General features: G+C 39.1%; 1 protein-coding gene across 3 annotated transcripts; it reads left to right on the top strand.

Moving 5' to 3' along the window:
* The first annotated feature begins 2,232 nt into the window (after positions 1 to 2,232).
* scrn2 (secernin 2) lies at positions 2,233 to 27,325 on the top strand. Of its 3 annotated transcripts, none has more exons than XM_057844134.1 (8): positions 2,233 to 2,324; positions 9,183 to 9,348; positions 17,203 to 17,384; positions 19,996 to 20,195; positions 20,372 to 20,587; positions 20,715 to 20,880; positions 25,836 to 26,016; positions 26,128 to 27,322. In XM_057844134.1, exons 2-8 carry the CDS (start codon positions 9,184 to 9,186, stop codon positions 26,278 to 26,280), a joined length of 1,263 nt encoding a protein of 420 aa, XP_057700117.1. In that variant the 5' UTR covers positions 2,233 to 2,324; position 9,183; the 3' UTR covers positions 26,281 to 27,322. The 3 variants fall into 3 exon arrangements, with proteins under 3 accessions (XP_057700117.1, XP_057700116.1, XP_057700118.1); XM_057844133.1 differs by lacking the exon at positions 2,233 to 2,324 and adding an exon at positions 2,382 to 2,802 and having other exon boundaries at positions 26,128 to 27,325; XM_057844135.1 differs by lacking the exon at positions 2,233 to 2,324 and adding an exon at positions 3,673 to 7,935 and having other exon boundaries at positions 26,128 to 27,323.
* The last annotated feature ends 535 nt before the right edge of the window (positions 27,326 to 27,860 follow it).

Here is a 27,860-nt window from a genome sequence, read left to right as displayed (position 1 = left end):
CTAATCTTACAACGTTTTATAAAGCGTGCAATATGAAACAAAAACAAAACTCAATTTCTAAAATAATATGAATTTATTTGTAATATTGTCACATATAACCTGGTGCAATCAATATCTTCAGCTACATCATGATTACTAAAATTTTACAGTGACTTTTGTTATAATTCTATGTAGCACTTTTGGCCATTTCTATCATGTCTTTTGATGGCTGCACTTCATGGCACTTTAGCTCGCAATTCAGTTTGACTTGAAGGTAGTTCGTAAGTGTGTCCGATTATAAATTCAAAAGGTCAATTGACAGAATTAACTCACTGATGCAATATTTGAGTCAGGGAACATTTCTTTTGCTAATTCTGAGAAGTGATCAGCAATAGTTGCGGGCAAATTGTGTTCGGCAACAAATTGGCAGAATAAAATCTCCGCTTTTGTCCATTTTCATTCTGCAGACTTCATCTTTATGACCAGTGTTCTTAATCTTACTTTAAAAAAGTAATTAATTACAGTTACAAATTAAACCTCCCAAAAAGTAATTGAGTTAGTAACTCAGTTACCTAAATGTAACAGTAATTAGTTACTTGGCAAAGTAACTGGTACCTTTCTTTTTTTTTCTTCTTTCTTTCATTAAAAAAAAAAAAAAAAAAAACACACACACAAAAAAACATAGTAACCTTTGCTATGTTTGGAGGTGATTTAATGTTGTGAATTAACTGTTAAAGTTGTTAAAATTGCTCCCGTTTTTGCATTAGTTCCCTTCTGTTTACTTTCGACATATGAAAGTTGTAAAACTGTTTCATCATTTAAAGATAGATTCAAGTCAATATTTTGCCGATTTAAGATTATTTTAGATGAAAAGTTACCTAACTTTGTTAGAAAGGTTCACTACAACAGAGCCTTTCTGAGAAGTCTACTGCTTTAAAATGGCGGCTGTTTACTAACTCCGCCGAGTCTGTCATTCGCATGTAGTTCTATATGCATGTGATATCTAGTGTATTGCACATGGATTACTGGAACCATGTCCTATGGTCTGATGAGACGGGCAGGCTCTCTTGTGTACCATCTTCAGAAGAGGCTTCCTCCTGGGGTGACAGCCATACACACCAATTTGATGTAGAGTGTGGCGTATGGTCTGAGCACTAATAGGCTGACCCCCCCCACACACCTCTTCAATCTCTGCAGAAATGCTGACAGCACTCCTGCAATGAGTCACATGATATTTTGGAGGGAAAGTAACAAGCAGTACTCAATTTGGACATATAGGGATGTACGTATTTACTAAGGGGTGTACTCACTTTTGTTGCCAGGGGTTTAGATATTAATGGCTATATTTTGAGTTATTTTGAGGGGAAAATAAATTAACTTTATCATATGAGCTGCACACAGACTACTTTTCATTGTGTCAAAGTGTCATTTTGCGTTGTCCCATGAAAAGATATAGTTAAATATCTGCAGAAATGCGACGGGTGTACTCACTTTTGTGATACACTGTAAAAAAAAATTTGGGGGGGGACCGTGAGCTACCCACACTAGCGTTGCGATCAACTGTTAGATTGTGATCGTTGTAATGAGCACCCCTGATTTAGCTCTTTCGAACAAATAGTGTACATGCAGGTTATGCTGATATATCGTCCCTACCAATGTTGAGACAAACCTACGACCTTGGTTTAAAGGTCTGTCAACTTTTGAATAGCTGTCCACTGGCCCTGAAAGGGTTAAATAAAGAGTACTTTCAAAGGTTTCGGGTCTTAATTATGCAATGACTCATGGACAATTCACATACAGTATGAATGTATGAAGGTAGATTTGTGTATTTATTTTTCAATCAAATAAAAAGTCGCTTCAATCAAAATACGTATAGTCAATCGAAATAATATTTTTGATCAAAGAAAAAATAACAAAAAAGTTCATACAAACTAGAAACCTTCACGATTATCAAACAATCGAAGAAAAATCGTGTTCAAATACATTTTTGGGGCGTCTCAACTATATTTCTACACTTTTAACACTTTTTTCTTTGATTGAAATTGGGTTTTGCATATTTTAAAGAAAACATCTTTTTTGGATTGAATATTTAACACACATATATTGAACAAATCGACCCCCATAGTTTATGATAAATGTTCAAACCGGTTTACAATAGCGGTGAATTTGGCAAACAAGAGAAAACATTAAACAAATGTCATTAGTGACCATGAAGCAGACTGATCAAATCAATAGAAGAGACGAGTCCTTTAAGTACCCACTTTCGGATTTCTTGGTCACGTGACGCCTGTGTCCCCGACCAGTCGTCATACCAGCCGGCCATCAACGCTCGCGATATTCCAAAGGTAAATACATGCATTTCTAGGCATCAAAATTGACGTTTTTAGCACTAGTTTGCACAGTCACCTGTCTTTTGCAAGATTGCAATCTCTCCCACCCACAAAAGGCGAAGTGACATTGGGCAACATGCGCGTCCCAGCTCTTTTAAGCGAGCGTTTGTACATTCAGGCCTTATCTTGCTTAAATAAACACTGACCGGTCGCCAACATTTCAGTGTTTTTCACATTTGCTGCTTTTATTTCCGCTGTTCAGTCGCCTCGAATAAGAAACCGGAGCTGTATACCGCTATGTAGCGCTCGGATTTGCGCAGATTACTGTCAATGAGGTGCTCCCTGCACAAGACTGCTTCCTAATCCCTAATTGTCGCTGGTGGAGAAGAGGTGCTCGGTGTTTAGCTCGAATGGGACTCAACACTTGCTCGGTTGTCTTCTCGACTGCACACAAATGCAAGAGTATAGCTGCTTGCACTCACGCACATAAGAGGTGGGAATGAACGAAGTCCAAATACTTCCTTACTGTACTGGAGTAGATTTTTCTAGTCTCTTGAGTATGTTTTTGTGGTTTTTACTCCACATGAATCATTTCAGATTTGGAGGACACTTCAAAATTCCCTGAAAACAAACCTTTTCTTATTGTCTGCTGTATATTCATTAATTATAAGTAATTTATATTAAACAATTGTTTAGCTCATTTTTATTACAGGTTTTATGACATTTATTTGGTGTTTAACCATTTCAGAGACAGTGGTCACTAAAGTGGATATCTATTTAAAAGTTATGATCTTAACCAAGGTTGTAGGTTTGGTCTCAGCATTGGTAGGGATGATATAACAGCATACTAGTCCTTCTAAAAAAATTAGCATATTGTAATGAAGTTCATTATTTTCTGTAATGTACTGATAAACATTAGACTTTCATATATTTTAGATTCATTACACACAACTGAAGTAGTTCAAGCCTTTTATTGTTTTAATATTGATGATTTTGGCAAAAAAGCCAAGAAAAACCAAAAAACCCCATCTCAAAAAATTAGCATATCATGAAAAGGTACTCTAAAAAAGCTACCAACCTAATCATCTGAATCAACGAATTAACTTAAAACCCCTGCGAAAGATTCCTGGGGCTTTTAAAAACTCCCAGCCTGGTTCAATACAATACTAAGTCAATACAGATTTATTTTGCATTGATCATCATCTCTTATCTCATATTTGTGAGAAATGTAGCCCTGACCCATGTTCAATAATCTGTTTGGTTTTATTAATGTCCCGTCCCCAGCAAAACGTGTACATGCAGTTTATGCTGCTATATCGTCCCTATCAATGATGAGACCAAACCTACGCCCTGGCAGGAAACGCTGCACAACCAGAAGTGGTGACCGCACCCTGAGAAAGATTATGGAGAAGGGCCGATTCCAGACCTTGGGGGACTTGCAGAAACAGTGGACTGAGTCTGGAGTAAGACATCCAGAGCCACCGTGCACTAGCGTGTGCTGGAAATGGGCTACAGGTGCCGTATTCCCCAGGTCAAGCCACTTTTGAACCTGAAACAGCGGCGGGAAGCGCCAGACCTGGGCTACAGAGAAGCAGCACTGGACTGTTGCTAAGTGGTCCAAAGTACTTTTTTCAGATGAAAGCAAATTTTGCATGTGATTCGGAAATCAAGGTGCCAGAGTTTGGAAGAAGACTGGGGAGAAGGAAATGCCATAATGCCTGAAGTCCAGTGTCAAGTACCCACAGGCAGTGATGGTCTGGGGTGCCATGTCAGCTGCTGGTGTTGGTCTACTGTGTTTTATCAAGGGCAGGGTCCATGCAGCTAGCTATCAGGAGATTTTGGAGCACTTTATGCTTCCATCTGCTGAAAAGCTTTATGGAGGTTAATTATCCTGCATGTACACTTTTTGCTGGGGACGGGACATTGATAAAACCAAACAGATTGGGTGAACAGGGGTCAGGCATGGGCGGGGTTTGACTTTTGTGGCGGCGGGGCAATACATGTTGATTACCCCGAAATTCAGTGTCAGCAATAAAATTAACTTACAAGATATATGCTCGGATGGTAGCTTAGCCTATGCTCGTACATACTGGCATCCCAGCTGTGTGTGTGTTTGCGTGCGAGTGTGAGCGCATGCGTTTTTCTGTCTTACCTAGTGGAGAAGTAGACGCAGCATCCTTTTTGACTGAATATTCCAGCCAGAATCTGTCCTCAGGTGGTTTTGACTAAGCAAAGCAAATGGCTGTCTCTAAGGTGGCAGTCACATGATGTGTTCGAAAAATAATTTTGACCCATTCTAAAAATATATGTTTTGTTCATTTTATTCATCTTTGTTGTTTGTTTTATTGCTTTACAACTTTTATAGACAATAGTTTACTGGCAGTCTTGTTATTAAATTAATATATAGGAAAGTCAATTACATGCAATGACATTTTCGGCCACTAGGGGGGCAATGACCCCCAGCCCCCCCTAATCTCCGCGTATGGGGTCAGGGCTACATTTCTCATGATATGAGCCTAATTAATTGATAGGCTAAATGATCAATGCAAAATAAATCTTTATTGACCTTCATTAACTTTCATATGTAATGGTTCAGGTGATACACCGATTCAAACATTTTGGAAACTTCCAGAATAAATGTCTGGACTTTATTAGCAAAATTAAATTGAAATATTTGAACATAAATTATATTAACACATACAATAACTACAAACTGAATAATAACTATCCAGGAATGCAAAAATTAAACATTTGTCTGAAGACCACTCAACATTCATTCATTTTCCATGCCGCTTTTCCTCACGTCGTCCGTCTAAATAAAGAAATTAAGTATAACTGAAAAAAGGTAAAACATTATCCCTTTTGTCCACAAGTGCAGCCAAACTCAACAAAACATTTAAGACCATATAAATAAAATAAAAATGAAACTTGGAGAAAAAGGGGGTAAACCTCGGTTCACTACATTTCTTACAGTTTAATTAACGCAGTGCTTCTCAATTATTTTCTGTTACGCCCCCCCAAGGAAGACGTAAATGTTTCGCGCCCCCCCCCCCAACTCTCTGCCGCCACTGTAAATAGTATCATTCGTCTATATTACTATTATAAGTACGCCTCAGCCTAACATTGTGTCCTTTTTTTTCTATTAAAGAAAAAAAGTAACATAGATCAACTTATAATAAAGTATAACTTTTTTAACATTGTGTTGCTTGTAACAGAAAAGACTTAACGCGCATCAATTTGCCTGAAGTTAAAAAAAAAAAAAAAAAAAAGTCACATCCAAACTGTAAAAATACACTCAAGGTACATTTTTGACCATTTGATACTGAAAAAGAAAATGTAATAAAATCAGTAAATAATAACAAATTCAAATTGATTAGAAACATTTACTCTTCAGGACAACATGCCAAAAAATTTGACCGAAAAAAAACAAAACTGAGTAGAAGGGGGGGGGAGTCTTTGGACAGAAGGAAAGTTTTTATTTTCGCTGATTCACCACAGTGCTCACTGGTTTACTGATATAACACTGACAAAGCGGGACGATTGTGACAATTGGCAATATTCGGCACATTTTCGCTGAAAAACAATCAAGCAGCTTATCAATGAGATTGAGGTCTAATGTCTTTAAGTGGCGTCTTAACTGATTTGGCTTCTCCGCTATAATCATTTTTAGACTCAGTAAACAGTGGTCTTTCCTCATTTCCCACTATATTAAAAGTCAAAGGCAAACGGCCCGAAAAAAGCGCATTCTCGGCGGCCGAGGGAGAACCGTAGGTGAGGGCGGTGGTCGTGACGATCCCAAGCCGAAAACGGCACTTCTCGGCCGGACACGTGAGAACCGAAGAAGACAGTGGGTCGCTGCGTGAGTCCAGCTCTGCATGAGTCTCTTCCGTGTACTCTTGCTTACTTCAAAAATACTGCACGCACTTTGAAAATGAGAGCGCCACTGCCACCCACGGAGTGGATGTGCAAGTACACTTTATTCTATCTAGAACGGCAAAAAAAAAAAAAAAAAAAAAACATGTTCCCCGAGGTCACTCGCGCCCCCCCTGGCATCGCTCTGCACCCCCCTGGGGGCCACCATTTGAGAAGTACTGAATTAACGTTAACAGTATAAAGCACACACAGGAGGACAGTTCTCTCGAAACAGGTACCTACTTGAGTTTTGCAGGTTAGCATGTTAATGTTATGCTAACTCTGATGCAGGTCAGAGTTTTAGTGGCAAAATTAGTGGTGGGTTCCCCACCTCCACATTATTGATGTCTTTTTACATACAGTGGCGGCTGCTACTGGACAAAAAAACTTCTAATATCCCTCCTCTTCAAAGGGGGCGGAGGAGGCGGCATGTTGTCGACATGTATTTCTGTTGGGGCTGTGAGTGTGTGTGTGTGGAGGGGGGGTAGTCAAGTCATCAGCCAATCAAACGTGTGTTTGAGGGGGGAAATGGACTGGCACATTCAGAAAGTGAAAAGGGGTAATAAATAAATAAAAATAATTCACTTAATAATGGGAGGGTCAATTCTATCCTTACAACATATGGGAAGACAATCTAAGTTACCTATACAACTGAAGTCATTATATAATGCAAATAAGGTTGCTTAAAAGTTGGTGTGGACAATTTGACCATCCTGAAAAGTAGGTAATGTTATGTCCCTACCGTCCCAAAGCAAACCTATGCCCTTGATCTTAACTCATTCACTGCCAGCCTAGGTCACAGAGTATGTGTTGTGGTAGTTAGTATGAGAGAGAAATTCATATTGAAAACACCTATTGACGGCAATAGACGTTCAATCTATTTCAGTTACTTCAGTTGAAATGTATTGGACGTCTACTGCCGTCAATGGCAGCCAAAGAGTTCAGCTGTGTGAAGTCACAAGAGATTTATAAAAGAACATTTAAATCTATGTCTTTATTCTTTTTTTTCCCCACAATTTATTACATTTTGTCATGATTCATTTTTTAAAGTTTTAATTTTTGTATTTAGAATTATTTATATTTTTTATTACTCATTCTTTTTTAAGTAGTTTAAAAAATATAATATATATATACTTATTGCTATTTAAATATTTGATTTGTTCCCACCAAAATAGATCCTTCAACTAATTCATATTCATGCTTTCACTGTCAACTGCTGCTACTTCACTTCAATTATTTGCACTGCCTGAACATACGACAACCTCATATACAGTATATTTTATATTTATTTAGATTTTATACTTTGTTCTTGCAAGCCACTTTCAAGATGTTTTACTTGTCCTGCACTGTAAAGAGAGATGCTCCACAATTTCGTTCTGGGGGGGAGGACCGGCGTCGGTGCTCATGAAGCTGGCAGACCACAAGACCAAGACTGCCCTGCTTAACCAGCGCCGCCACCTGAAAGAGTCGAAGATTTTTTTGAATGACAACTTGACCCGCCGAAATGCCGAAATTGCAAGAAAAGCACGTCAACTCAAGAAAGCTGGGAAAATAGCCAACACCTGGGTCTCGGATTGCAGGATCCTTGTCAAGATGCAAGATCTGAAGATTAAAGCTATTACGAGTCTTGACCAACTGAGCTCAAATTAATGATGACATCAACGGCGGGAGTCTCTACAAGAATCTTGAACACATTAAGGATTATCTACTAAAGGTAACAAAGGCTCTGACTTTAATTTGCACGGATATAACATGACACAAATGAATCGGGCATCTAAGGGGGGAGGGGGTGTTGCAATTATGATTGAAAATCTCCTAGAATGTATTACAATTGAGCTCCTTATCCCAAATTGTAAAAACATAATTATCTGCTGTGTCTACCGAGCTCCTGATTCAAACGTCTAGTTTACTGAGTATATGGAAAAGATTCTGTATAAAATGAATAATAAGCATGTTTTTCGTTGAGGAGACATTAATCTTGGGATAAAATATGTACAACATGTTGTTTGATTTTCCTCATACATTCATGTCTGATGAAACTGTTACAGTGATCACCATGGACACCTTAGCAATGTATCCTTTTAAGAGACTTATAAGAAAAGCATTTTGAGTCGCTGCTCACACCAGCTGTGATAACACATAATCACTTTTGCCACACACATAGCCACAACAAAATGTTCCACAGCAAACAGATGGAAAAATGTCAGAGACATGACAGAGCCATAACCTTGTACGCCCTGAAATTAATCGAGCTGCTTGACTGGACGCTAAGTTACTAAACCCAGATTGTTGATTGTGTTATTGTACAGTTTTGATATATGTTCCATGCCTGAATGTGCGTCTTTGGTTGTATGGGGGACGGGAAACTGATAAGCATATGCTTCATTCCGTCCGCCTTTGTCTTCTTCTTCGGTTCCTTCGGGCAAATTATATCACATTTTGTAATCGTCAGTGATTGTCAATGATACCGATGATGATCACAATAAAATTCCATTCATTGTACAACCATATAATGACAATAAAGGGCTATTCTATTCTATTCTATTGATATAATAAAAAACATTTAAGAAAAAATAGTTCATGCATGAATGGGTATAGAAGACTTTGCCATATCCTGTTTTAGTGGTGATATGAATTTGGAAATATCACTGTAGTTATGCTGCAGTGATGCTCTCTCACAGACTCACACACATGCACACAAAGATTCTGATGATTATAAACATTGCTGATCGGCAGACACAATTTTAGCACTAAATATAGTAACCTGTTTATAAATCTACGTCCTGAACCACTGATTTTTGCCCCCACCCCAAAATTTAAATACCACTTCATATAAAAAGAACATACAGTATATTTACCGTTGACAGTTCCAGCCTGTCATTTAGAGTATAATAAATGTGAGAGGGGCTTTGTAATATGTGATAGGAATTTAGTCATTTGGAATTTGTATTTTTGTTTCAGGATGGCAGAAGAAGACCCCATGTCATGTGACTGTTTTGTTTCATTGCCCCCTGGCTCTCTTGATGATCACGTCATTTTTGGGAAGAACTCTGACCGTCCCCGGGATGAGGTGCAGGAAGTGGTCCATTACCTCTCCACATGCCATCCCCCGGGCACCATGTTGGAGGTAAAACAGCTGTTGTCATCCTTTTTTGGTGATGTGCATGGACATTTCGGAGGGCAGTTTCTTAACCATAATAAGGAACAGTTCAGATTATACTGTATTTACTTGGTAGATTATTGTCTGTTATTTGTTTGCATAACAATTGGGTGCTACGCTCAGATAATAACAAGTGGGGAAAAAAAACGACAGTCTTTGTACATCAATTATCCATCTTCTAATGTATTTAAAAACTAAAGCTCAAATGAGCACACTGAGAGTTCACACTTTTTGCCAGATAATTGAGTAATTGTACGAAATGTTTTCTGTCACCCTTAGCCAATATGGTAATTACAGATTAGTTTGCTTTCTTTGAGATAATTTCCTTGTTCTATCATTTTGTAGGATCTATAGAACTGCAATACCATATTTTAGTGGAGGAATTAGACAAGGAGCAGCTATGCTATCTTGATAATTTCAGTGGTATCTCTACTTACAAAATGAATTGTAATGGAATGAATGAATGAATGTAATGAAATGGTTCTGGAAGTAGTTTCATAACTTGAAAATTCTATAAGAAGAGATGCGTTTTCCATGTAAATGCCCTAATCTGTTCCAAGCCCTCCAAAATTCAGACAAAAATCTTTTAGAATACATAAAAATGCATCACAACATGTAACAAATATGTGTTACAATCAGAATATTGCACAACAAACATAAAATCAGAGTTGTGCCTAATGTAAAATAAAAAAAGAATAAAGAATAAATAAAAGATGATACACTCATTTAAAGCTGTCGGAAGATGAGGAGTGAATGAAGAGGACGCTGGGATACCCCCCCCCCCCCCCCCCCCACACACACACATCCAGAAGATGTCTCTCTCAGCCAATTGGATGTCAGGAATGCAAGGCAATAGCCAATGGCAGAGCAGTATGTTACGTTCATTGAATCATGGGTGCTTCGTATCCTGAAATTTCTTCCTTAACCAGAGGCAATATTTTTCCATTGAGGCGTGTCTTAATTTGAAAATTCTGTATGTAGAGATGTTCATAAGTAGAGGTAGCACTGTAACTGAAAAATGTGTGATTACACTTATTGTACAAATTAGAGAAAAACAAGTTTCCATATATGAAGTCTCTAGATTTCAAAATAGGTACTTTGTGGTTTGAGGTACACACAGCCAGACTCAATTGCATGAGACGTGACTGGCATTGACCAATAAATGTTTTGTTTAAAAAGGAATGTGAAAACAGGCTTCAAAGTTCCAACAAAAATTGACTAGGCAAAAACATTTAGCTTGAAGGCAGCGATGTAGCTTCCTACTTCTCTCCTAGTCCTAAAACAGGAAAACACACTGTGACAGGATAACAAACAAGAGGAGTATTTAAGGAGCAGGGCTAATAGTAAACAGGTGTAGGCGCTAATTAGGAGAAGATATACAAAATGTACTAAGAACACAAAGGAGCAGAGGAACTCACCAAAATAAAACAGGATGTGAAAGAACAAAAAGCCGCAGACAGCTGTTCGGAACAAGACTGACACACGGCGATACTGCTAATGATTAAATGGAGGTCACTTGAACATTCCGAGGCAGTTGAACATTCCTGGGCTCTAGCTTTCATCATTTCAATGTGCATTTATTTACTACAGTAAAATAAGCAGCTCGGCCATGTTTGCAGCCAAACTTCAAACAATAATGCACACTCGGTCCACAATCATATTATGGGATTCAAGTAGCAAATGCAAGAAAAATTTACAAGTCATGTCCACAACCAGAAGTGGGTAGGGTAGCCAAAAATTGCACTCAAGTAACAGTAGCGTTACTTCAAAATAATATTACTCATGTAAAAGTAAAAGTAGTCATCCAAAAAATGTACTAAGTCCGAGTAAGAAAGTATTTGTTGGAAAAAAAACTCCACTAATGAGTAATATTGTAACTGCTTACAATGTTGGATTTAAAAAATGGTACTGTATTTTTTTTCTCAGCACAAAGTTATATACAGTGCCTTGCAAAAGTATTCAGCCCCCTTGAATCTTTCAACCTTTCGCCACATTTCAGGCTTAAAACATAAAGATATGAAATTTAATTTTTTTGTCAAGAATCAACAACAAGTGGGACACAATCGTGAAGTGGAACGACATTTATTGGATAATTTAAACTTTTTTAACAAATAAAAAACTGAAAAGTGGGGCGTGCAATATTATTCGGCCCCTTTACTTTCAGTGCAGCAAACTCACTACAGAAGTTCAGTGAGGATCTCTGAATGATCCAATGTTGTCCTAAATGACCGATGATGATAAATAGAATCCACCTGTGTGTAATCAAGTCTCCGTATAAATACACCTGCTCTGTGATAGTCTCAGGGTTCTGTTTAAAGTGCAGAGAGCATTATGAAAACCAAGGAACACACCAGGCAGGTCCGAGATACTGTTGTGGAGAAGTTTAAAGCCGGATTTGGATACAAAAAGATTTCCCAAGCTTTAAACATCTCAAGGAGCACTGTGCAAGCCATCATATTGAAATGGAAGGAGCATCAGACCACTGCAAATCTACCAAGACCCGGCCGTCCTTCCAAACTTTCTTCTCAAACAAGGAGAAAAGTGATCACAGATGCAGCCAAGAGGCCCATGATCACTCTGGATGAACTGCAGAGATCTACAGCTGAGGTGGGAGAGTCTGTCCATAGGACAACAATCAGTCGTACACTGCACAAATCTGGCCTTTATGGAAGAGTGGCAAGAAGAAAGCCATTCCTCAAAGATATCCATAAAAAGTCTCATTTAAAGTTTGCCACAAGCCACCTGGGAGACACACCAAACATGTGGAAGAAGGTGCTCTGGTCAGATGAAACCAAAATTGAACTTTTTGGCCACAATGCAAAACGATATGTTTGGCGTAAAAGCAACACAGCTCATCACCCTGAATACACCATCCCCACTGTCAAACATGGTGGTGGTAGCATCATGGTTTGGGCCTGCTTTTCTTCAGCAGGGACAGGGAAGATGGTTAAAATTGACGGGAAGATGGATGCAGCCAAATACAGGAACATTCTGGAAGAAAACCTGTTGGTATCTCCACAAGACCTGAGACTGGGACGGAGATTTATCTTCCAACAGGACAATGATCCAAAACATAAAGCCAAATCTACAATGGAATGGTTCAAAAATAAACGTATCCAGGTGTTAGAATGGCCAAGTCAAAGTCCAGACCTGAATCCAATCGAGAATCTGTGGAAAGAGCTGAAGACTGCTGTTCACAAACTCTCCATCCAACCTCACTGAGCTCGAGCTGTTTTGCAAGGAAGAATGGGCAAGAATGTCAGTCTCTCGATGTGCAAAACTGATAGAAACATACCCCAAGCGACTTGCAGCTGTAATTGGAGCAAAAGGTGGCGCTACAAAGTATTAAAGCAAGGGGGCCGAATAATATTGCACGCCCCACTTTTCAGTTTTTTATTTGTTAAAAAAGTTTAAATTATCCAATAAATTTTGTTTCACCTCACGATTGTGTCCCACTTGTTGTTGATTCTTGACAAAAAATTAAAATTTTATATCTTTATGTTTGAAGCCTGAAATGTGGCGAAAGGTTGCAAGGTTCAAGGGGGCCGAATACTTTTGCAAGGCACTGTATATGAACTACTATTATTGTACTTTACTATAACCTATTACATAACCACATTAGCCCGAAGAAATACAAAAAAAGCATTGAATTCTAGCGAGAGAAAAAAAATCTACAGAAATGAAGCATTATTCTTACAAACAGCATGAGTGCCCTCTAGTGGAGAAAATAGTTCTTAGTTTGATTAGTGAGTAGTTCTTTCATAGTTCCTATTATAAAATTAAAAAGATAATACCTCCGGTTTTCTGTGGTCAGTCTATGCCAAATAAAAATCCTGAGAGAAGTTAAAGTCTGTGCTTTCAAGTCATGTCGAGGGCAGTTCTCTATGTCAAATACTTAATTTTTACAGTGCTTTAAAGAGACCACGTAATTGAACAGGCCAGCGGGATCTTAGAACGGCAAGATTGAGTCTGATTTATTTAATGGAGTAATGGAGTCAAATAATTAATATTATTGTTGCCACGTCTCATTGGTGAAACTGTTAATGCAGTTGGCGTCTCTGGCAAAAACAAAAAGTAAATCTTACAGTGGGGCAAATAATAATTTAGTCAACCACAATTGTGCAAGTTCTCCTACTTGAAAAGATTCGACAGGCCTGTAATTGTCAACATTGGTAAACCTCAACCATGAGAAACAGAATGTGGAAAAAAAACAGAAAATCACATTGTTTGATTTTTAAAGACTTTATTTCCAAATTAGAGTGGAAAATAAGTTTTTGGTCACCTACAAACAAGCAAGATTTCTGGCTGTCAAAGAGGTCTAACTTCTTCTAACGAGGTCTAACGAGGTTCCACTCGTTACCTGTATTATGGGCACCTGTTTTAACTCATCGGTATAAAAGACACCTGTCCACAACCTAGGTCAGTCACACTCCAAGCTCCACTATGGCCAAGACCAAAGAGCTTTCGAAGGACACCAGAGACAAAATTGTAGACCTGCACCAGGCTGGGAAGACTGAATCTGAAATAGGTAAAACGCTTTTTGGTGTAAAGAAATCAACTGTGGGAGCAATTATTAGAAAATGGAAGACATACAAGACCACTGATAATCTCCTTCGATCTGGGGCTCCATGCAAGATCTCACCCCCTGCCGTCAAAACAATAACAAGAACGGTGAGCAAAAATCCCAGAACCACACGGGGGGACCTAGTGAATGACCTACGGAGAGCTGGGACCACAGTAACAAAGGCTACTATCAGGAACACAATGCGCCGCCAGGGACTCAAATCCTGCACTGCCAGACGTGTCCCTCTGCTGAAGAAAGTACACGTCCAGGCCCGTCTGCGGTTTGCTAGAGAGCATTTGGATGATCCAGAAGAGGACTGGGAGAATGTGTTATGGTCAGATGAAACCAAAATAGAACTTTTTGGTACAAACACAGGTTCTCGTGTTTGGAAGAGAAAGAATACTGAATTGCATCCGAAGAACACGATACCCACTGTGAAGCATGGGGGTGGAAACATCATGCTTGGGGCTGTTTTTCTGCAAAGGGACCATGACGACCGATCTGTGTAAAGGAAAGAATGAATGGGGCCATGTATCGAGAGATTTTGAGTGAAAATCTCCTTCCATCAGCAAGGGCATTGAAGATGAGACGTGGCTGCGTCTTTTAGCATGACAATGATCCCAAACACACAGCCAGGGCAACAAAGGAGTGGCTTCATAAGAAGCATTTCAAGGTCCTGGAGTGGCTTAGCCAGTCTCCAGATCTCAACCCCATAGAAAATCTGTGGAGGGAGTTAAAAGTCTGTGTTGCCCAACGACAGCCCCAAAACATCACTGCTCTAGAGGAGATCTGCATGGAGGAATGGGCCAAAAAAAACAGTAACAGTGTGTGAAAAACTTGTGAGGAGTTACAGAAAACGTTTGGCCTCCGTTACTGCCAACAAAGGGTACATAACAACGTAGTGAGATGAACTTTTGGTATTGACCAAATACTTATTTTCCACCATGATTTGCAAATGAATTCTTTGAAAATCAAACAATGTTATTTTCTGTTTTTTTTTTCCCCACATTCTGTCTCTCATGGTTGAGGTTTACCCGTGTTGACAATTACAGGTCTCCCTAATAATTTCAAGTGGGAGAACTTGCACAATTAGTGGTTGACTAAATACTTATTTGCCCCACTCTATATGTAGTACACAAAATACAAAATGATGATATAGCGTAATACTTTGCATCCCAAAAGATTATTGACACGCTCATGCCCAGAATCGAGATATCGTTTGAAAAAGGTGTCAGTGTTTGAAAAAAAAAAGGAACCAACAAATTCACAATAGTGTCTCAGTTGACTCTTTAACACTGAACGTGTCAACGTTGACACGTTTACGTATATCATCTTTGAAGCCTCGTCACGCTGCAATTACGTCACCCACGTGCCACTGGATGGTCTCATTTGAAAGTGCGGAAGTTGAGGTCCACGTCCGTTTTTACTTGAATTCAATTGAACAAGTAAAACGGGAGATAATGTCATTTCAGTTTTATAGTTTTATCGCCCTCATAAATAAGCATTAAAACACTGCATGGACCATGTGTTTATGACCATATTTCCATCATTTCTTGTCCTTTTTCAAAACCAAAAGTACCACGAAAGACTCCCTATCCCAGGAGCCATTGTTGGTCAAAAAGGACGGACGTAAGGTGAACATTTTTAATAAATTGTCAAGCGAGGCACCATCTAAGGAGAGTGAGGTAAGGTAACGAGCAACGGCCGTTTGAATTAAGCGAGCCAATTTGAAACGTGCGGAATGAATCGAAACTAATTTTAGCCCAAGCTAATGCATTATTTCATCAACTCAAGGAAGAGGATGTGCCGGATTTGTCATTGTTTTCTTCGGATGAGGACAGCAGCGCACAAACGGCGGAAGAGTGGGCTGTGTGACGTAGCTCTGTGTCCTGTTCAAGAGGAAACTGAGTGGCATGCCTGAAAAAAACTTAACTGAACGAGTTTATTGTCCCTATTTTTGAAAATACAATTTTTCAATGTTTTGATTTTTTTTTTTTCACGATCAATCATTACAATTTGTATATAGATGATTGTGATAGAGAAGCTTGATTGCATGTATATACTTTTGAAAAGGTGATGGGTATAATACCTAAACTCACAAAGAGATATCCTCCAAACCGTGTAATGGCCAAAAACGCCTAAGACCATACTTGCTGTTTGTGTTGAATCGTCAAACATAAAACTATGGTCTTATTTTTTTGTGTTGAATGTTTATCCTAACAAGTTGAATAGATATTATCAAGCTTCAAAACGGTTCGTTGAGCATGTTTGGTTGTCAATGGGGCATCAATATTACAAATTTTGACAAAAGATATTTTTTTTTGTCTTTTTGGGTCCAAAATGTTGATTATAATTGGTCAGTGAAGAACACAACAGTTTGGACATGAAGGTTATGGTGTCCTAAAAAAAGGGACTCAACCAGGCCATTGTGAACATTTTTTTCTTTGCAACATAAAGGCAACATCAAAGGCATGCAAATTCGGACAAAATAGGCTCGTGTTTTAAAGGGTTAACTCTATGAGCGCCATTGACGCACTCAACACTCAATCCAATAAGACTGGGAAACCAGAGCATTCACTGTTGAGTTTGACTGCCTATTCATTCAGGAGAAATGGGAGGGGTTCATTCACTGCCACCCTCCCAGTTCAAATGGATTGGACGTCTTCTAGTGATAAGCTTACAACAGAAGAATTTCTGTTTATTAGTTTTTTTCGTAGAATATACTAGAATGATTTCCTGACCAATGTATCGATAATCGTTGTATCGCCACATTGTGAGATCGTTATCGTGAGCTTTGTATCGCAAACATATCGTATCGTGAGGTGCTCAGAGGTTCTCACGCCTAATTTGTAAAATACATTTACAAAAGTACATTTACAGTACAAAGACAATTACTGTATGCCGATTTTGTAATGACTTTGTCAAACGAGATGTCTTGTAGCGTGGAAGTGCACTGCGTCATACTCAGAAGAGAAGTACTCGTAATGTTTTGACTCTTATTATTTGTGTTTGCATATTTGTAAATATAAAATGTTAGGTCCAATTCTTTTTATAGGTGTCATCATAATTGTTCTATAGTTATACCTATAGTACATTTGCTGTGCTTTCATTCCTGTATAGGCCTGAAAGCACACTTAAATTGAATTATTTTTTTACCATAGTCCTCCAGAGCAGGTTCTAATCAAATAGAAATGTGTTGAAAACATGTCTTCAGTCTTCTGAATCCCATTAATTGTTGCTTTATTTCTTCTGTATAGTGTACGTACATCCAGATTCCTCAGGTAGAGCGGACACATGCTGTCATTCTTAGTAAACCAGCTTGGATGTGGGGAGCTGAAATGGGAGCCAACGATCAAGGAGTATGTATAGGGAATGAGGCAGTCTGGACTCGAGAGGCTATCGCTCCTGGGGAGGCTTTGCTTGGCATGGATCTTGTGAGGTGAGCTCAAACGTACTGACACAGCATCTGGATCACCTCAGGCATTCAATTAGGGATGCTTCTATCGTTCGGGCGATGTCCTTGTGTGATATGATCGCCAATTATGCCTTTTATTGCCGATCAAAATGCCAATAACTGACATCATTTGGGCAAACCTGCACGTCCTTCCACAAACGTCAGCTACTAAGCCAGACAAACAACTCTGCTATAGGAATCTTGTAGGGAAGCACATTAAAAATCTTTTGCTGTTTAAAGAACAAACACTAAGTATGGTCAGTTTTCAGGGCACACTGCAGATGAGCTGGTCAAAGGGCGGCTAACAGCTCACATTTTGCGACACACGTTCATATGAGTGTGACAGTAGGTTAAAAAATAACCAGAAAAATTAATGAATTCTTTTTTTTTTTTTTTTTTTTTTTAGTAAAAGCAGGTGAATTATTTCATTTTTTTAGATATGTTTTTAAAAATAGTTGCTGCGGTGTTTGTATGCCATTGGATAAAGTAAATACTGTATATAAAAGTAAATACATGTTTTAGTTTACATTAAGATGTTTGTTTGTTTGTTTGTTTTCAAATCAGTTAACAACACTCACCATAAATCAAAAATGTGTGATCTCATGATAGTCCTCTCCTATTCTTAGATCATAGGTAATAGAATTTGCAGCATAAAACGATGTCGGAGCATCCCTCATTTCAATATTTTTCCTTAACGATAGCACTTTAAATAGAAATTGTGTAATTGAAACATATTTCAATTTCTCCACCAACTAAACCGTGCATATCGCAAGTTCGCAAGTCCATTTTTATAGTCTACAGCAGGGGTGCCCAAGTCCGGTCCTCAAGAGCCCCTATCAAGCTTGTTTTCCATGTTGCCCTCCTACAACACACCTGAATCAAATAATCCTGATCATTCTCAGGCACCTGCAGCGTTTCCTGATGAGCTGATCATTTGATTCAGGTGTGTTAAAGGAGGGAGACATTGAAAACAAGCCGGATAGGGGCTCTCGAGGACCGGACTTGGGCACCCCTGGTCTACAGCATTCCCAGATGGCAGACTGACGTTGAAAAGATGTTGAATCAACATTCCGCTGTCAATCTTATATCTTCAAATCAACGTTGACACCCGATGTTGATTTGTCATCACTTTTGCAACTTCGATTAATGTTGTTCCAACGTTGAAATCCTAACAAAACCTGAACGTCATTTTGATTACTAATAATATTGGAATAACGCTGAATCAATGTATGTGTTCCTTCATTTTCAACCATGATGCTATTAATGCTTTCAAATATGCCCATATTTAGATGCCTGCTTTATTTACAGACAGAAGAAACAGCTAGGCTGACTAATAAAATATTATTAGGTTATATGATAAAATGATAAATGAATAATTAATACAAAAAAAATCTTGGCTAGATTTCAGATTATTTTTAATAACGCTCAGTAAACATATTTCAAACTTAAGCCTCCTCTTCAGTCTGATGAGCTTCGCTGCGAACCTTGCCACCAACGCAGTCTGGGGCATAGCATAGCCACTTCTGCACAACAGCAGGTATTGCATTCTGACAGGGCCATCCCCATCTCCCTCTTCAGTGAATCTGAAGAATACAAACAAATTGGCATTCACAGTTAATTCATATCATGGAATTCAAGCAGATATAATGGTTTAGTTTAACATACTTCTGTATTTTGTGCTGAAGTGAGTTTCTCAACCAATCTTAAACCCAATTAGTGCCCGTACTGTCTCGGTGTTCAATAAATTAATTTAGACTAGGCTAGATTGTGTAATATCTAGTGATTTTAGCGCTTGAATTGGAAAATGAATTTAGTGTGCATGAATTTCTACTTGACTATAATATCCAAACTAAGTAGGTCTTCACTTGAATGCCAATCTCCACACATGCACCGTTTCTTACAATTTTGGCAACTTTGTCACATTGTGTCAGGCAAAGGGTTTTATATACAAGTAATAATGACAAATGCGGTTCTTTCTACCTTAAGACATCACTGCTGTTAAAGGCTCTGCAAGCGCAGCAATCTTTCCTTTAAATGTGGCTATCATAACATGAGGCATTTCCAGTGGAGTTTGTTTGAGGTGATTCGCTGTGTTCCCTGTCAACCAAGAACACAACTATGATTCGACTAAAACTCCCGCTCATCCGTAATTCAACAACTTTTCAATCATATTTCCTGATCAATCATAAATCAACTATTTGTCAAAATTCGTTCATCAACTATAAAACAATGTTAACACAACCGTCGCCTGACATACCTTAGATCAATGTTGTTTCAGCATCACTGTCATGTGTTATCGGTATTTGAAACATTGATTCAACATTGTTTATTGTCGAAAATTTTGATGTCGACCATACTGATTTTGATGGAAAATCGACGTTTATTCAATGTCGGTCTGCTATCTAGGTTTTGGCTCCACATTTGTAGATCTAATCCCAAATGTAGTCATTTAAAGAATTATCCATAAGTGCCGTCTGTTTTTCTGCTGGAAAAGATTATTTGTTTGTATCTTTCATTATCTTTTCTGATCACATTTTGAAGTAAGAAACTAAAATGGTAAAGAAGACCATCAAGAAGATTTCTGCCCCCCCCACAGGCTAGGCCTGGAGCGTGGCAACAGTGCATATGAAGCGCTTACTGTCATCACTGACCTGCTTCAGCAGCATGGACAAGGGGGTCAGTGCAGAGAGGATCCAGAACCCTTTAGCTACCATAACACCTTCCTTCTGGTAGACCGACATGAAGCCTGGGTGCTGGAAACAGCTGGAAGACTGTGGGTAGCACAGAAGATATCAGGTGATGACTATTTCCAATAATATGTGCAATGTGTCATATGTTTCCCAGTAAAATTAAATCGCCACAAACATTTTAATTTTTATTTTTGCCAGTTTTTTTTTTTTAATTACTTTATTTAATGAAGCAACAACAACAATTCTGTTCATTTGTGTATAAAAGCCAATTTCTTTTTGTAGAGGGAGTGACAAACATCTCCAATCAGTTGACCATCGGCACTGAGATTTCCGCAGAGCATCCGGAGCTGCGGAGCGTGGCCCAGGAACATGGCTGGTGGGATGGTGAAGGAGAATTTAACTTCTCACAAGTCTTCAGCCCTGAGAAGCAACCGGTCAGGATGGAGCTTGCCAAAAAGCGCTATCAGGGAGGTGCGGAGCTACTACGTCAACATGAAGGTGAGGGTCATAGGCTGTTAAAGTACCTAGCAAAATCAGAATGGACTGGTTTCAATAAAAAAATGATGTTGCCCGATTCTTCATATACAATAGGATTGCGCAGTAATGTTTCTCTCTTATGATTTAGGCTCCGTGACAGCAGAGGTGATGATGTCTATTTTGAGGGACAAGTCCAGTGGCATCTGCATGGACTCGGGCGGGTTTTGCACCACTGGCAGTATGGTGTCTATACTGCCCAGAGATACTAGCCTGCCATGCATCCATTTCTTCACTGCTACTCCAGACCCCTCCCGGTTTGTTAATTACACAGCCACATATTCTTAACATGGTTGTAACAAAAACATGGCGTTTTTTGTTGTTGTTGTTTTGTTTGTTTGATTTTTTTGTTTTTGTTTCATTTTTACATGGCGGTTTTTTGGACTCTACATAAAATAATTCTGAAAGGAAGAGTTAGCCAAAATATCCTTTTTGACAAAAAAAAAAAAACCAAAAAAAAAAAACTTCAGAGGTGGGTAGTAACGCGTTTACTCCAATACATTATTTGAGTAACAAGTAAAGAGAGACGCCAACATTGGCTAAACCAGTTTCACCAATGAGAAGTTGCTGCAACAATAATGACATGACTCCATTATACCAATCAAACTCAAGCTTGCCGTTCAATGACCACGCCAGCCTGTTCAAGTACATGGCGTCTTTAAAGCATCGTAAAAAATGTAGTATTTTACATAGAGGGCAGCCGTCAACATGACTCGAAAGCGCGGATTTCAATCTCTCTCCCAGTTCTTATTTGACACCGATTGACCATGGAAAACCGGAGATATCAGGGGACTTTCAAGACCAATTTTCCAGTTTTCTGTACCTTTTAAACGTTATCCCAATGTTGTTGTTCTATTTTTTTGGTTTACGATGAGGCAGAAAGAAAATATGGTGGCTTCTCACAAGTACGCAAACATCTTCCAAAATGTTCTACGACCCCAAAAGCTTGAGACAGTTCGTTTGAAATGAAACACTGCAACCTCCTGGAAGGGTACATTCCCAGCGGCAGCGAGCGTTCTGTGGCCAACTCTGAACGTGTCCTATAATTAGAGATGCTGGCGTAGTGTTAGCATGTTGTTCGGTGGATGGAGACACACATGCCATGGTCGAAGAAACCTTGATAAATGCGTTTTCTTGAAGTTTGGGATACTCGAAAAATGGCTTTCACACCTCCAATTGCTAAGCTAAATGATATCTCGATGTACATTTGTGTGGAACTGTAGTTCACAAGAACAAAAAACTATTCCGTTCTCGCTGAAACTAGTAAAGCTCTTTGCAAGGCTATTACAATCTCTTTTTCTCCTTCAAATACGATAATTGTCTGTTTTCTTTTGTAACAAGGGTAGTCGATGGAGAACCAGGTGAGTAGGCAGAGTCCTGGCTCCCAGCCAGATTAAATGGCGACTGGCAGAGGGGATGGGGAGGTCGTGAAAAAAATGTGACAAAAAGAGAAACTGATCATGCATGAAAGAATCTAGCCTTTTAGCCAGATTGCCGGAATCACGCCAGCCGAACCGCCGGACCAGCGGTGGCGCAGCTCCAACAACCCAGGCGGCGAAATTCCGACAACCAGGCCAAAAGGCCAAACTCTGCGTGTTCACCTTAGTCTTAACCCCTTGTACTGACTCCATTTTGAAAGCTGGAAAAATGCTTCGAAACACGAGTTGACAATTTATTCAGGTCGACAGCACTCAAACGGCAAGGCAAAAAAGCAACAGACCCAGGCGAGGAGGGAGACTGGTTCCATGGTCGCCATATCACAAGTCAACAAAATATTCCCAAGAAAAATGACAATGATTAGTTGAACATTCAGTCTTTTTGAAGGCTCTCGCGGGGTGGGCTGTTGGCAGAAATAAGGGTGTGATTAAGTCTTCTTGTGTTGCAGATTTGGGCGGTCAAGTTCGTGTGTCACAGTTGCTGGGTCATCGTTAATGAGGCAACTGAGGTGGGAGGTTCGGCGCGCCTCACCGTCTGAGAGGCGCTGAGCTATCAAACTCAGAGTTGTTTTTGTTATCGAGTGTTGTGGTAGTACAGGATGTCTCGCCATTTGTTCTGGACTGTCCTGAAGAGCTGAATGCGGGATTTGGCGTTGCAGATGTGGGCTTGTAGATGTCTTGCCTATCACCTGGTAGTCAGCGCCAATCCTGCTCAGTCAGCTGTATGTCGCACGCGTTGGGCTTCCGTGGTCAGAAGGCGTCATGTAATTCTTATGCCATATGTCAAATATATTCTGCTTGTTTTTCTTAAACTATGAAATAAAATCTAATTATTTCATATTTGGTACGTTAGAGTAATACAAACTGTCAAATAGTAAATAAGAGAAAAGATACTATTCCTTCATGCGATAAATGTATTGTACTAAACAACAGAAAATGCACATGTATGCATTTAAATTAGGGCTGTCAAACGATTAAAATTTTTAATCGAGTTAATTACAGCTTAAAAATTAATTAATCGCAATTAATCGCAATTCAAACCATCTATGAAATATGCCATATTCTGTAAATTTTATATATATATATTCTGTAAAATAAATTGTTGGAATGGAAAGATAAGACACAAGATGGATATATACAGTGGGGAGAACAAGTATTTGATACACTGCCAATGGGTTTTCCCATTGACTGTGTATCAAATACTTGTTCTCCCCACTGTACATTCAACATACGGTAAATAAGGACTGTAGTGGGCATTTCACTCTACTGTCATTTAAATCTGTCTATGCTGTCCTCACTCCGAAGCGTCTACTTTTTCCAAAGCTAGACAGCTAGTGAACGACGCCATAATAATCAGACTTCTTCCTTTTTCATCTGATTTATTAATAAAATGGCCTCAAACCATTGTACTCTTTAGACCTGGGGTCAGCAACCTTTTTGGTGTGGAGTGCCACTTTTAAATTTTCTTGTCAATCAGTGTGCCACACCAAGATTAATGACGCACATCCAAATTTTTTATATCCAACAGAGCTGTAATTTTACTCCAAACAAAACAACATGGACATACATTGAAATTGAATAACTACCATTCTTATTCATCAATTAACTAAAAAAAAATAAATGCATAAAATATCAAAACTTGAAAATAAGTACAACAGTAATAACGGCTTTGGAGCAGCAGCATCTTTTGTAAACCCCCCCCCCCCCCCCCCGCAAACACACACACCAGCAGGAAAAGGGGGAACAGGTGGGATTCTCAGTGCAGGTATCTTACACAGTACAGAGCGGGCTGTTTTAACCTTCAAAGTCAGAACAGGCGACTCTTACATTTTTTATTTTTCACTAGCAACTTAAAATAGTGAATTCTAAGCGCAATTTCAGATTTATATTACAAATACGAAAGATGCCTACCTTAATGTGATCCCTGGCCCCGTTTTCCATTAATTTTCACGTTTTGTCTCGTAGTGGCTTTTGACACTTGTTGTGCGACACACAACCCTCTCAAAAAAAAAATAAAAATAAAAAAAATAATGCACAAACAGAGCTAGCGGAAGTAACCAAGTCCCCTACAATATGACCGGTTTACTAGTTAAGCGTAGAAGAAGTGGGCGTCTGGGCGAGAAAAAGAGAGAAAGCGAAGCACGGTGTTGAGAGAAAGTTAAGCGGAGAGCGCCGTGAAAAGTGGCTGTGTCCCCCCCCTGGTTTTGGTTTTGTTAATAAAAGTCTCCAGCAAAAAGCCATCCAACGCGTCACTGTGTTTTTATACACATCGCCACCCCTCCGAAGTAAGCACAGGACAAATCGACGACAACAAGCCACGTTAATCGCCGGTCCACTGCACACTACGGTGCGGAGATGAAAGCACCACATTACCAAAAGTGCACATTGATAACACAGTGTACTTCTGGCAGCTCTCTGATTGGTTGGCTTCGTGACACGTTAGTAGCCTGTGCTGAATTGGGCGTGCAGAGAAAAAAAAAGCGACGAGCGCAGCAGTCGAGAAATTGAGGAAGAGCTTGAGGTGTGCTCAAAAGCCATTATATAACGTCCACTCGCTTACTGGGCAGGCTAATGTCGGGCCTCTCACGTACCGGCGCGTCGCGACACTCTGGTTGGACCCCGATTGCCAGCCGTCAGGGCAGCAGGTGAAGTTCCCCGTGTCGAATCACATTAAGCAGCAGGCTCTCCTCTACCAGAGTCCGATGGTTGGTTGGCTTTTTTTTTTTTTTTTTTTTTATTGAATAATAAAGACACAAATCTACCTCCATATGGGAGGGGCGCTCCTGTAAAGCCCCTAAGTAACAAGGCGCGCAACTGAATATGTCTTAATTTCAGGTAAAAAGGCGCTTTTTTTTTTTTTTTTTTTTTTGCCATGTGCTCGTGTGTCACTGGTTAACCCTTCGCGTGCCAGTGCTGACACGCGTGTCATAGGTTGCCGACCCCTGCTTTAGACCATCGTAAAACTACAAAAAAAAGTACACAAGCATTGCATTAGCAACAACGTTGGCTTAGCACGCTATACAGGTTCACTAAACATAAACAAAAAGCGTCTCATACAAAAAATATAACATTTCGCTTACTAACATAATATGTACATTCTTTACAACAACCATACTTACGGACAAATCTTGTCCAAGGATCATATAAGCACAACATTACAACGTGGGCGTCAGCCCGAGATCTCGTGCAGCCATATTGAACTGGCAAGAAAACAATAAACCATGTTGCAAAGCGACCACAAGAGTTCGCTGTTAGACAGCACAAAAAGCCTTGCTGTAAAACTTACCAAAAGGCAGAATACTGTCTGAGCGGGACATGTGCGTTAATTACGTCAAATATTTTAACGTGATTAATTTAAAAAATTAATTACCGCCCGTTGACGCGATAATTTTGACAGCCCTAATTTAAATACTACTCTATTTGTATACTGTTCGCTTGATTTACCTTCAAACTACTCACGCAGGTACTCAAATGCACTGTTCTCTTGGAGGGGACGATGTGACGCGGGACATCAAGGGAAAGCAACTTCAGAATGAATGTGTAGTAGCCATGAAGCAATTGTATTTTATTTTCCTTAATTTAATCATTTTTAGATAGTGATCTGAGAAATATTGTGTGCCTAATACTGTATGTCCAAGCATTTTGATGGACTTTAAGACCCGTCCAAACCCTGTGAATTATTCTTTTGAATGAATGTATTTCTTTAGTAGTGTCATTTTTTTGTCTAGACTTTAGCTTATGATTTCTCCCTTCTCTATGGTTCTTTGTTTTTACAGGTCCATATTCAAGCCTTATATCTTCACTGAGGACTACACCCCTGTGCTTCGAGTGGTATCCCCTCACTTTGGTTCTGATGATCCTGCAAGGAAGCAGCCACGCTTTCAGGAGCAGGTGGACCGCAGACATGACCTTTATAAGGCTCACCAAGAGGCACTAGATACCATGAAGAATGATCCGGTAGGTCAATTGCTGGGTCGTAGCTCAGAAAAGCAAAGCACAATAAAAAATTGACCTGTCCTATTTTTTACCTGTTTTTTTTTCGTACATCTCTTTTTTTTCTCCTGGCAGGATAAGGGCTTAGCTATCTATGAGATACTGAGGGAACTCGAGGCACAATGCCTGAGTGAGATTTCATCCATGTTGAGTGGGGAGATACCAGGCGATGAACTGGGAAACTTGTTTTTTGACTGTGTGGACACTGAGATCAAGTTCTATCAATGACAGGTGGGATAAATAGTTAGCATTTTTTCCAAAATTATTATCACACTTAAAAATTGGCCCTGTACGACAACTTTCCTAATAGTTTTTAAAACCTGGAAGTTTATAATCAATTAACTGTGGGTGTTTAGTTTTAAGTGAATCTAATGAAATGACTTAAAATTGTTTTGATATTTTCTCCCATCAAGTTGGAATAATTAGAAAGGTCACTGTGGTGCCCGTGGATTATTCTCTGCATGTACATGAAGCTGTATGATCAATTATTTTTTTCTACAGCGGTTTCAACTGCTCATTCCCAGTAATTAGATAGTTTCAAGAAAGGCTGTGACGGGATACATGGACTGTTTCTTCTCTAAATTGCCTCTGCATCACCTTACACACCGCTAATACCATTATGACATTAATAACACTCATTGTGGAAAATGCGTCTGATCATTATTTTGACCTCGGGACAAAGACCTCAGCAGCATTAATAATGGTATAAATGGTACATGCACTAATGTAGCAGTGGTTTTGCACTTTAGTATTTTATGGAATATCTTTCAAGCGTGATTTGTTGTTCAACACAAAAGATTGTAATGCGTTGGCTACATGAACGAGTTGAAATAAAGAGTGTTTAGAATGGGATCTGTTTGTGTTCAAATTGTCATTGGCAACTGAGAGAGCTATACACATTCAAGAAAATCAGCTACATTTACACTCACATTAAATTTTATGAACAATTTAGATTAGCATTCAATCAAGATAAAGTGACTATTTCTACGTGAAAGAAAATCACAAGAAAATCACATATATATGGAAAATGCCCCATTTTTTTGCTGTTCAACTGTACATAGCAGGTTAAACATAAATTTTGTGATAAAAATTGTGATAGGTTTGGCAAGGTATCTTTAAATTAAAGTAACAACCTAGAAACAAATACGATCTACTACATCTATCGCCGTCAGTGGCAGTAAAACATGATCACTAAGTTCTAGCTATCCCAGTTGAAATGTATTTGATGTCTATCAATGTCAAATGTACAATGGCTTAAGCATAGTTTGAATTTATTGTAATAGTAAGACCCTTTAAGTAGCTACAGTGCTGGCCAAAAGTATTGGCACCCCTGCAATTCTGTCAGATAATGCTCAAACTCTCTCAGAAAATGATTGCAATTACAAATGCTTTGTTAGTAATATATTGATTTATTTTGCTTGCAATGAAAAAACACAAAAGAGAATGGGAAAAAAATAATTAAATAATTATCAATTTACACAAAACTCCAACAATGGGCCGGACAAAAGTATTGGCAGCCTTTAAAAATTAATGTGTTCTTCCTCTAATTTATGTAATTACCAGCACCTGTTACTTACCTGTGGTACATAACAGGTGGTGGCAATAACTAAATCACATTTGTAGCCAGTTAAAATGGATTAAAGTTGACTCAACCTCGGTCCTGTGTCCTTGTGTGTACTACATTGAGCATGGAGAAAAGAAAGAAGACCAAAGAACTGTCTGAGGACTTGAGAAGCAAAATTGTGAGGAAGCATGTGCAATCTCAAGGCTACAAGTCCATCTCCAAAGACCTGAATGTTCCTGTGTCT

The sequence above is a fragment of the Corythoichthys intestinalis genome, chromosome 8, assembly GCF_030265065.1.
Source record: "Corythoichthys intestinalis isolate RoL2023-P3 chromosome 8, ASM3026506v1, whole genome shotgun sequence".
NCBI classification, from domain to species: domain Eukaryota; kingdom Metazoa; phylum Chordata; class Actinopteri; order Syngnathiformes; family Syngnathidae; genus Corythoichthys; species Corythoichthys intestinalis.
This window is presented reverse-complemented; position numbering and strand designations above follow the sequence as displayed.